This window comes from Hesperophylax consimilis, chromosome 25, assembly GCF_061612785.1.
Source record: "Hesperophylax consimilis isolate HC1 chromosome 25, BYU_Hcon_1.0, whole genome shotgun sequence".
NCBI classification, from domain to species: Eukaryota; Metazoa; Arthropoda; class Insecta; order Trichoptera; family Limnephilidae; genus Hesperophylax; species Hesperophylax consimilis.
The window spans coordinates 3,118,821-3,130,991 of record NC_142860.1 but is presented as its reverse complement, the minus strand read 5'-3'; the positions used below and the strand labels follow the sequence as shown (position 1 = coordinate 3,130,991).

General features: G+C 31.2%; 1 protein-coding gene across 1 annotated transcript in view; it reads right to left on the bottom strand.

Moving 5' to 3' along the window:
- LOC149411440 (facilitated trehalose transporter Tret1-like) overlaps positions 1-12,171 on the bottom strand; it is a 56,735-nt gene that overhangs the window by 33,607 nt on the left and 10,957 nt on the right. The window contains exons 2-3 of the mRNA XM_089647019.1: positions 2,592-2,944; positions 1,571-1,650 (exon numbers count right to left, since the gene is read on the bottom strand). Coding sequence (XP_089503145.1) covers positions 1,571-1,650; positions 2,592-2,748 — 237 coding nt within the window. The 5' untranslated portion in view covers positions 2,749-2,944. The remainder of the gene's footprint in view (positions 1-1,570; positions 1,651-2,591; positions 2,945-12,171) is intronic.

Sequence of the window (12,171 nt, the reverse complement as noted above, 5' to 3'; positions counted from 1 at the left end):
TCGTTGTACCAAGTACTGTTGTTGTTTTGTGCTATTGTTATTATGAACAATTATTATATTTCCATGTACAAAATAACTATTTATGATAACTTGTATTGTACCTTGCTTATATCGTTCGTACTGAGTTTATTATGTTATGTACTATACACATTTTACCCGAGCATCAACACAGAATAATTTCTCTGATTAAAAGTTAAAATACTTTTTTACTGTAGAAAAGACAGAAACAGACAGTAATAAACATGACAGTAAAAAAAAACAATTGGAGAATTCGCCTGAATCCTAACGATTTCTCACAGATTGAAGTTTGAAATCTTAATACTTGATAAGAAAGTGACATTTCTATCAAAAAAATCTTTTGGTTTGCCTTTAAATTTAAGGCATTAAATAATACTACACAATTTTAATGACAAAATTAAGTTAAGTATTTGAAAGTTTTATGTGCGTCAACGGAAAGATTATCTTATATACAATTTGGATACTATGATGATTCCTGATATAATTTATTTATGCAGGATGTATCAGTAGCTCAGTACGTACCCGAACGGCTTTAACCGACGAAACCTTAATTTTTAGAGTAAAACATATTAGATGTCATTTTGTTGTTCGGTGACATTTTTTCAATAAAAAAAAAAATTATCACACGTGGCTACTGATTATACTGCCACACTTTGCAACGGAGCGCGTAACACGCGCTCCGTCTCATCTGCACCGTGCTGCTGGAACGAAATGTAATTTATATCACTTGATAGGCCAAGTCGTTAACAATTGGAAGAAAATAATAGAAGATAACTTACTGAGATGAAATACTGTTATTTGATTCAAAATCTGGTAACAATGTTCGTTTTTCTGTTAACAACGGGACTGCAGGCCTTCAACTAATGAATTGACAGAGTTTCTAGCAAAGTATCAGTTGAAAACTAATGTTTTATTAGGACGGGGGAATACGTTTATATTACAAAAACGGAAATCGTTATTGACATACTGATACTGTCACATTCCCGCATGATATTTACTAGGAAAAAACACGTGATATATCCTGAATGACTAATACTTTATCAGGAAATTGAAATGCTATCGCTTTTTTAACAGGGTCATTTTTCTCCGTGTGGGTAGGTTACATATCTACACTGATACACCCTTTATACATTACTTTAAGCAATTTTTAAATGGTGGTACTAGTTTTCTTATCAAAAACCACTGGGATTGATGTTTTACAAAGTATGTTATCATGATTTATAAATATTAGACTATTTTTTTAATAATATATTATATAATTTTTAACTTACAATTTATTTTTAATAGTTAATCCATGTTTAAATAAAACCGCACTTGCAGTAAAATAGCACTAAATGTAAAAACATTATTTCAAATATTATTATCATAATGGTTTACATTTTTATACTATCGAACTATGTATTATTTCCTGTTTTGAGACATATGCTTTCAGAAATCTGTAGATAATATCTCAACGCCCACTCTATTTTACAAATAAGATAAAGTGTTACGTAAACAAAATATAAAAAAGAAAGAAGGAAAATAAACACACAAAAATAAACATTCAACTTACCATTAGATCTGCCTGTAAAAGTGGAAGAGCTGTTGAAGTCCATGATAAGAAAGTTCCGGCAGAAAAAGCTCCGATTGTCACTGGAAGCATTAAAACAACGTAAATTTACGTTTATTGGAACGACGGGGAGAAACAATTTACGAAATATAATATATGCATTTTATATCGTTTTTCGATATATTGGGTTGATAATGTTCGGTGTGTATTTTTGAGCAAACAAAATATATTAATAATATTTGGCGATATTTCGATATTCGCAAACGAAAAAAGAATTGAAACTCATTCTGCCGACAGAGGAAGGTTTAATGTTTAAATTTTAGCTAAAAAGATGCATTATTAAATAATTTTTCCATATAAGGATGATCAACAAGTGTTTTTCAATTAAATAACAGACACGATCTTTCATATTCAAAGAATATCACTTTAATACTTCTGTTAAAAACGTGATTAAAATCCATTTCCTAATAAAATATTAGTCCATTCAGAATATATCAGAATACTTGTTCATACAGCTGTGCTTTTCTTTATATAATGAAGAAATAATTCGATGATTTGTAAAGCGTCGTTTTACAAATCGAGAAAATCAAAAACAACCCGGGAATTCCTCAAGGATCAGTATTGGGTCCAATTTAATTAATAACTTTCGAAAACAATATAATGACAATATTTAATCAAAAGCCAAAGCAACTAAGGTTTATATTTTTTATTTATTTATTACCAAAATTGATTTAATATTATTATAAAAGCAATACAATTGCATATTTATAATAAGCATTTACTTCGTGGCTCGTCATAATTTACAATAAAAGATATACATTTGTTTTAGACCACTTTAATTTTTATCGCACTCTACCGGTTTCGGAAGCATCCTTCTTTCGTCAGGAGAATATTGAATAGTAATCAAATTTTTATGGGTGCTTCCGAAACCGGAAGAGTACAATTCAAATTAAAGTGGTCTAAAACAAATGTATATCTTTTATTGCAATACAATTGAGTTGAAATGAGAATCGTTAATCCTTACCTATCGCAGCTGCCATATACTGCGTAGTCTTATCTGAATGGTCAATCGGTTCCACCATCTGGTACTCCTGGTCATCCTCTACTGTCTCCAACATCTTCCTGTTCGCCTCAACTTCCTTGTCGATGGCTCCTTCCTTTTGCCCGTGTAATGAAGTCATTGTTTCAGAAATCACTGAACTTGAATGATATTTTTTAAACTTTTTGTATCTTATTTATTTGAAAAATTTTTACTACATGGTAGGTATTTAATTCAAAATACCAAAGATATTATTTGTATTGATACTAATGATATCTTCTAATAACGCGTAGGTATTCTTAGGGAAAATTGTAAAATTGCTTTTCAGTGTTCGCCTTCTGAAAAAAATACGTAAAGAAAATATGAGTAAAGCGTTTATCATGTTATTACATTGTACTGTATAAATTAACACTTAAGTACGATTCGAAAAATATTTATTTGTTATTTATTTTGAATTCTTAGCCGGCAATTCGGCAGTTTATTATTTTTCTTTTCTTTTTCATTATAGATATGTTACCAGCCTTACTAGATAATGATACACCAAAACGAATGGTAGAAGTGATATGGCAATTATCACCCGTGTATAAGATAAAGTGAAGAGAATCACCAAAGTTTTTGGTTTATACTTAATTGTATGACTTTTACATTCATCAGCTATAAAAACACCCTAAAAATTAGTCGTTCAGAAAAGAAGAAACTTTTATATTTTAATTCTCACAGCAAAGAATTGTTAGGTTAGGTTAGGTTAATAAAATGTATTTCGCAATCAAAATTTCATACATTTTCTTTTGAAGAACATCAACATCAACTTATAAACTGAAATTTAAAATTACTGTCCGCCATTGGTTGGTTGTATTTTACTTATATGTCTTGTGAAAAAATGTGTTACAAGACATAGAAAATGTAGTTATTTTTTACCATTTCATATTTATTTATTTAGCTAATTGGATGCTGCCTGAGAAATAAGATAATAATAGAAATATTGGTAGATATGGCGCTCTTGCAAATTGATCAAAACTGTAGAAGTAAGAAATGATCACAATAAAAAATAAAATAGAATATAAGATATAAATTAATGATGATACATCATTCTTAGCAACTGACCTACCAACCACCTCAAAATTGTAAAAATTACAATCTTCGTGTAAACTTTTCAATTTATAATTATGATAATAAAGCAATGTGGTTTATAAAAATAGCACGAAAATATCATAATAACAGAATGAATAAAGCTTTATAAGATTAACAAGGTGATCAGAGGTCAGGTCAGGAGTTATTTGCGTCTGCACAGAAAAACAACCAAATTTCAATAATGTTTGGACTTCGGATGTCTGTAGGATTATTTAAATTTTTTTGCATATTACGTGACTGCCGCGCAAGGGTCTAACTGCCCGAAGCCGGTGGAAATATGGCATCCGTAATTTGGTTAACCGCAAAATAATTCAGTGTTTTGTGAAATCAGCCATCGTATTTTCAAACAAAACTAAATAATCAGTGGGGCTCTAAAATAGGTTTTTAAAAAATTTCCCCTGAACATTTTTGAAGAATCCACGTTTTGCAAAAAAAATATTCTACTTTATATATATTTCTTTAATTATTGATTTTAATGATAAAATTCATCGAAGTTTTGCTTGATGCTTCGAATATTTTGGTGTTATATGAAAAAAGGGTTAAATTTTCAAATCATTTCATGTTTCTGTTGATGCATACACATATCATATTGATATATAATTACTGATTCAAAGTAATAAATTCCACTATTAATGTTGGATTTGTGAAGCGGAAAGTATTTATAATATATTTACCCTGGGATCATTGCCAATCAAAAAAAAATATTGTCGATTTTCTTAACAAAGTAATCATTATATTTTTTCTTTGACACATAGTAGGAGACGAACAGAATTACCTGTCGAATGAACACCGTTTATACCTACAAAAACTTTAAAAATCATTAATGATTTACAACTAATAAACATTTAAACAAAAGAAATACATTTTTCAAATAAATTATTTAAAAAAAATCTGATTTACTACTATATCGCTCGTCTCATATGATTTATACTATTACATTTTTTTAATTAATAATTTTACGCATTACGCAGAAATACAATTTAAAACCACGCATCCATGCACCGACAGCCAAAATTATTATGTTTAATTTTCTGAATTAGTAGCTAGGTTATAATTAATCAATAAAATTGAATTTTACCTATTTCAAGCGAAATTTTGTGTACAGTAACGAGTTGAACGATGGCTACCCATATTTAGATCTCATCGCTCTAGGCCTTCAGTGATGACTACCAACATTCAGTGTACCCTAAACAGTCGAACGATGGCTACCCATATATAAGTCTAATCGCTCTAGGTTTTCAGCGATGGCTGCCAAAATTTAGGTAAACGATTATTTGGAATTCATTTCAATTTGCTTCAAAATTCAAAAGCTCAATCATACAACCTACAAATATGGTATAAACGATAATATGTTGTTGGTTTCATCGGCTTTAATCCTCAGTAAAGAGTTAATTTTTTTTACCCATTAATATTCATCGGTATGATTTTATGAATGGGTGCTGCCGAATTCAAAACCGATTGCCCGAAAATCTCTACCGCTCAAGGAATTTATTTTGTATACATATATCCCATTGATCGAGTGGTGACCAAGAAGATAACGTCGTATAAAACGTTGGCAAATCGGTAGGACTTATAAATGTTCAAGAAACATGTATATTTCTTAACATGACACATGATCAAATCATGCAACCATTCTCAAATACAAGTTAACAATAATATTTTCATTATATGTTAAATCAAAGACAGGAAATAATACGCAGCAGATACTTGCAACATTTCGTAATACTATTCAGAATGTCAACAAAGTATTTGCCTAGTCATCATTAAATTACTATCCATATTTCCTGCCATTAAAATTTAAGAGCGTTTTCTCAAAAAGAAATATCCGGACAGTTTTAAGTAAATAATCACTCGGGGTTAATATTTTATGATAATCTTTATGCGCATTCAATAAACACTTATGTCCGGTATATCAGTTGTTAATTTTAAGCTCGGCTTGGTTTGAATGTCAAACTGAAAGTGGCTTGGAACATAATTCCTATATTGGTCGTCAGCCTAGATATCACCAATATTACAAGTAATATTTATGATTTTATTAGAGGAACGTGTTCTTTATTTCTTTTTAAAAGCCAACTACTGTTTACTCTTTACACGAGTGACATATCTATGCTGTCTAATGTCACAGTGAGATCGCAAGTTAAATTAAAATTAAAATTTTAGGCGGGTGTAATTTATTTATTTATTATTTTTTTTTATTTACGCCCTAATGGGCTTTTACATGAAAATATACATTTACATTGATTACAATAATTGAACATAAGAAGATAAATGGAGTTAATTGTAAGAAAGCAACACATATAATAAAATTTTGTGCAAATTAGCAAAACACTAATAAGATGGATTCAATATAAAATATACCCAAGCATGAAATAGTAAGTAAAAGAAAGTTCAACATAAAAAGTAAGTAAGTGGGTGTGTTTAAACCCAGTATTAATTGTGAGTTTAACAAATCGATAAACCAATATAAATTAGAGTGTAACTTACTCGTGAGGGAAAGAACATTATAACAGAGATTTAAAAAAAAAAAAAAAAATAACAAAATAAGAGTTGCACCTGTAAAAAGCAAAAACTAATAGAATTTAGCAATATCGACATGAATAAGAAATAATAAGATCTGAGATGGAACATAGTGTTATGTATAAAAAGTAGTTAGTAGGTATATGCATACAATTATAAGTTGATTTTTTGATAAAGTTCCCTACTTCAATCACCACGGTGCTGTGTGCGAGGATGCTAATTTGAAATAATATTTGTTTTTATTATTTTTTATTAGTGTTTTTTTCATGAAATCAACCGCTGAAAACAAACTGTCTTGGTGTTGAAACTTTAAAATCATTTTTACAATACCTTATCCGACCATGTAAGATTGATTATTAATCAATAATAACATCAACATTTCTCATTGCTCGATGAATATATTAGTCCATACTGAAAAAATTAGTAAATTAACGTAATTTTCGGTGAGACTTAAATGTCAGATGTGACATGTGTTACTGCTAGCGCCTGTGCATTTAAAAAAGTAATCAAGGCTTGAGCGGCCGATTTAGCCGGCTTAAATTTGAGCTAGGAATTTTAGGATACATACTGACTGATACACCGGGCCTTAAACACGATGAATAATTAAAAAACCATAGTGAAACAGATGTCGAAAATTGCGAATTTACAACAGAGAATTAAAAAAAAATTATCGTTACTAATTATGAAATGATTGTCGTTGCCCTATCTTTAAAAACTACATATGAAAATCTATAATTAAATGTATTAAAATATATAATTTAATTTTTTTAAATATTGAAAATTAAACCCTGCCGTTGATGAAAATTCTTGATAGGGAATTATTATTACTTTTTTATTTATTTTTTATTCTTATCAGAAATAAATTTTACTTTAATATTATTTATTTATTACTATCTTGGCGGCGGTGCAAAACATGGATCGAGAGGGTACGGCGGGAGAGGTCAAAGGGTCTCCCTTACACACTTGGTAGGCAGACGCATCGGTCATTAATACTTAGACAAACCTCACCCCGTGAAACTAGGCACCCCTGCAATAGGGTGGAACACTTTTGTATGAAAAAATTTTTTTTTTCGAAATTCGAATTGGAATACCAGGTAAAAGTTGCTTTATGTAAATTTAAATAACAATTCTCAATTTGGAACTTCTAGCTCGACATCTTGAGGTCCCGCCATAGACTTGAAATTTTATTTTTTAAGGTTTTATAGACGTTTTGTATTAAACACCCTATAAACAAAATAATAAGTAAATATAATATGTTATGCATGAAATGATAAAATAAAAGTATATTTTATTTAATAAAAACATTTTTTTCAAAATTAAACACAAATTAAGAAAGTTATGTTGGTATGAATAAATCATGTTTTATAGCAAAAAACCATTTTTAGGTTCAAACTTTGACATGAGTTTTCGAGATGCTAATTTAGATTTTATAAATCCCTCTCGTCTTGTCTTGTCAAATGCACTTAGAACTGCTTCTGTCACAACTTTTACAAATCTTTCCACAGCCTGGGTGTGGCAAGTCAGTCTCATAAACTTCAACACTGTATCTTCTCCATTTTCAATAAGATCTTGTAACTGATCATCGGAAATATTCATCAGTATTGAGGGTTCGTATATATTTTGTTGCCAGTCAATCATGTCTATGTAAGAACATGCATTTAAGTTCACTTTTGGCACATCAAAAATGCGTGAAACAGATTTTTTATTAACTTGACGAGCCTTTAAAATGCGTCTTGCAGCGAGTTCTCTAATGTGCTTACGTGAATCTGTTATCATACTCAACAACAAGTTTTCTGGATGAGCGAAGTAACTGTTTCAAATTATAACAGGGTTCACTATCGCTAACATTTCGTTGGACAAATATCTAGTGTTGTTAATGAGCTTCCATAAATGATTTGAACCATCTTTGCAGGATGAATGTGTTTTGATAGTAAACCAGACAGGAGCGTATGATTATACGACAAACGTTGCTAAAGTCACAAGATTTTGTTTTGGATTTTCTGTAAAAATATACAAATGCAGTATGCGATTAGCTCTTGTCAACCAGCGGGCGTGGGGTAGTTTACCTAAGCTTCTCTTTAATAAATCCAGGAGACCAGGATCCATTTATGACAGCAGTAGTAATTTCTTGTAAATATTTCTGGTCTGTACTGAGATCTGTCGATATTTGTGGAGGTAGTTCACCTTCTATCTTCTCAAAGTTAGCCAACGGCAGCGTCTCGCATATCTCTAATGCTTTACCAATTTCACCTGCATTTGATTTAGGTCCTGCAGTAGGGCCATCCAAATAGGTAAACAAATGCCTCAATGGTAACTCATTGGAGTGTAAGAGACAAATTATCCATTGCAATGGTCGAGATAGTCTGTTTTCCCTGTATTTGTGTTTTTTCCATCACAGCCAACAGCCATTAAACCTTCTAGTGATATCTTTTCAGTCGTTAAAAATCTGTGGATAGCTCTTTCAATATTTCTTGCACTGCCCGATGTTGGAACCCCATAAACAGTACCTGGTTCTTTTATAATCGAAATATGTTCCTCTTGTACAATCAATCTAAGCTCTTCGATCTTTTTAAAACAGTTTTAGCCGTCTTGTCTTTCCTTTCATCGAAATATAATGAAGGAATTTCTGTTACTCTTTCTTCGGTTAAAATTTGCTCGCGTCTCATTCTGTCTTATTGTTCTTAGTTTCATCCTATCTATTATGCCTCATTTCTTGTTTGAGAGTACGTAATCTTCTATTCAGCATTTTTTTTATTATGGATAAGATCAGTTCTTCCTAAAGCCATAAGTCAGTTAGTGCGTTGGTCTTCTAAAAACATTTGTTCCTCTTTTGGAACTTTTTTTCTCTCAAACAAGTACAGCTTACAAATTCTTGACATTTACTTGCAGCTGTGTCAAAAATCTTTCTACTCTGTAATCTGAACACTTCTAACTTTTCTTCTTTAAGTTTTTTCAAAGACTTTTTCAAATTATAACACTTCGAGTGATAACTTTTTAGTAACTGTAAGATTATTTTGTTTGTGACAATTGGAATAGAAGATTTTATCCACAATTCTTCAATTTTCGTTCAAACTACTACGGCAATTTCCAAATACGAAGGTTCTTTTGTTGTGTTATTCCTTACTTTTAAGTCTTGTCTAACCCGTTCGTAGAATTTCATCACATTTTAATACGTAGGTAGGATATTCTCTTTCAACTCTGCACTTACACCAAATATCGGACATTTTAAATTTTGTCTTCTAGAAATCAGTTTAATTCACTTAAAAAACGTTTATCAATAAGTACTCGTGAATATAATTGACGCGCAACCTTTCACCTTGAGACAATTATCGACAGTAGTTTAAACAAAACACTGCATTTCGTAGATTGTCAGGTGCCGCCCCCCGCTTCGTCCCGCACTTTGCACCTTTGTTACAGCGCCAAAGTATATTAAAATAAAGAAATATTTGATTGCAATAGCTATTAAACTATATTTGAATATGTTTTTTAAATAAAATAAACCTATTTTAATAAATTCTGTAGTATTTTCTAGGCCGCGCAAATATCCCCTAAACTGTCGTTTTTGTAAATGTTCGATGTCTTGGCGGAGGCTCTTACCGTTGTCTGATATTATTTATATTTTTAATTGAGGTAATTGATGGCAATTGGCAACTTAATACAACTATTCCAAATCAAAATTAGAAAAAACAAAATTTTGTTCCGCCCTACCCTGCATTGTCAAACGTAGCGAACCAATCGTGATGACTTATGGAAGAGTGTTGGTTATCCAATGAACGGTTACCGGAGTGGAGGTACACGCACCTGCCCCCCAAATTATTGCGCCACAAAAATGCAAATTTTTCATACAGACTGAAGTAAAAGCTAAATAGAAACTTATTACATAACTCCGACAAAGATTCGATTCAATAATTCCAAGATTATTCCATAATTTCAATTATAAGCAACATGTCATATTTGTAAAATGCGGTAGGCAATCCCTATTCTGTCTGCTCATCTCAAATCTATAATTATATACAATCAAAAAGCACTTCGCTGCACTATTGACAAACAAAAATTGATAAGGTTCTCTGGGTCATGATATCGGATTTATTTATTCATCGTAGCGTCGATCTTTAAAATTACATAATTTCCCCGATGTAATCAATAATTTAAATCAGAATTAGACATAATAATTATGCGCATAATCATTATTATTGTCGGATATAATATGTTTTAGAATTTGTAAAGTTTTAAGATTTCTCCAATAAAAACACTTTACTGAGATTTATTTAACATGATGATGAGATCAAACGTCTACATTTAAAAAGGACCGATCCCTCTTGATCATTCCGGAGGAACCGGTTAATGCAAGATGAAATATTCTAGAAAACATATCTGTTTTAGTAAAAAAGATGACTTGATATTATTCAATTAAAAAGAAAATTATATTATTTATTTATTCATTTTTGGGAAATCGACAGTTTACATTTAATCAGTTTGTACAAAAGTATTGTATAGTAAAATAAAACCAATTATGGATTTCCTCCTTGTGACTTTACCTCTACTGAGACAGCATAATATGGAATGTAAATTAAATATGTGAGAAAGGATTATGAAATAAAAAATGTATACAAAACGAATGAGCGAAGATGGGAGTGTAAGGAGGATATATGATGCAAATGTGAATGGTAGCAGAAGTCGGGGACGCCCGAGGAAGACATGGCACGATCAAGTGAATCAGATACTCGAGTCGGGCCATGTCAAGAGTCAGAATAATAGAAGAGTATGTATGAGACGATGTATGAATGTGAATGAGGCAAGGAGTGTGTTCCAAGACCGAGTTGTTTGGCGGTCCGTCCTCTCTGCCTAACCCTGCGGTGAAACGGCGTGATGGTTAGTTAGTTAGTTTTACAAAACGAAAAATTTACAAAATAATACATTTATAGCCATGGAGAGAGGTTGTAGATATAAACCAAATAATAATAGAGGTATAAACATTATTCACAAAATATCCGAGAAATATTATTTTATGGACCTCTTGTATTTGGTAAGTTCGCAACTGAAAATATCAACCTTGGATAATACGCTATTGTAATTATTGCATAGTCTGTTCAGGCAAGAATTCTGCTTAGAGTTCGTTTTGCTTTGTTCAACCTTGAACAGGGCACAATATATTATCTTCCAAGCCTTGAGTAGAACTTTATCTCATCATCAACTGAAAAATACTTCGTTTTGCTTCTCGATGTTTTGCTTAGACTTATTTAGCTTCACGTACAACAGCTTTATACAAAACAGCTTAACAATTAAAAAAAAAAATTAAATATAATAATAATATTATAATTTATATGTGTTTGTTTTTAATTGAATAATATCATGTCACCTTTTTTAATAAAACAGATATGTTTGCTAGAATCATTCTTCTTTCATTACCAACCGCCGAGCAAGCCCGTTCCTCCAGAATGATCAGGGGAATTGGGCCCTTTTAAACGTAAATTTGACCTCATCATAAAGATATTTATTAAATGATTTTTTACTATAATTTATTGGCATAACAAACAGTTATACACATTTTATGTAAATAATTACATTTTACATGTTCGCATGAGCCAGTAAAGTTTGCACATAAAATATATTTATTGTCTTAATACATACATTAACCCCACACAGGAAAATAATTTTAGGGCCTATGTCATCTTTTGGGATGCTGTGTGGAGGGTATTTTTAAAGAGGGGATGTTCCCTGAAGGAAAAAAGGTATGAGGGGTGAATATGGTATCAGTGTGTCCAGGAGTGACACATAAATATATCCTTCCCGCTGCGGCATAAGATGATGGGTTCAGTTGAGATGTCAAAAGAGACCAGTTTCAAGGTCAAAAGGTTTCCCTAAAGCAGCCTTTCCCCATCTGCACACACCTCACCTGATGAACCTGGGCATCCAT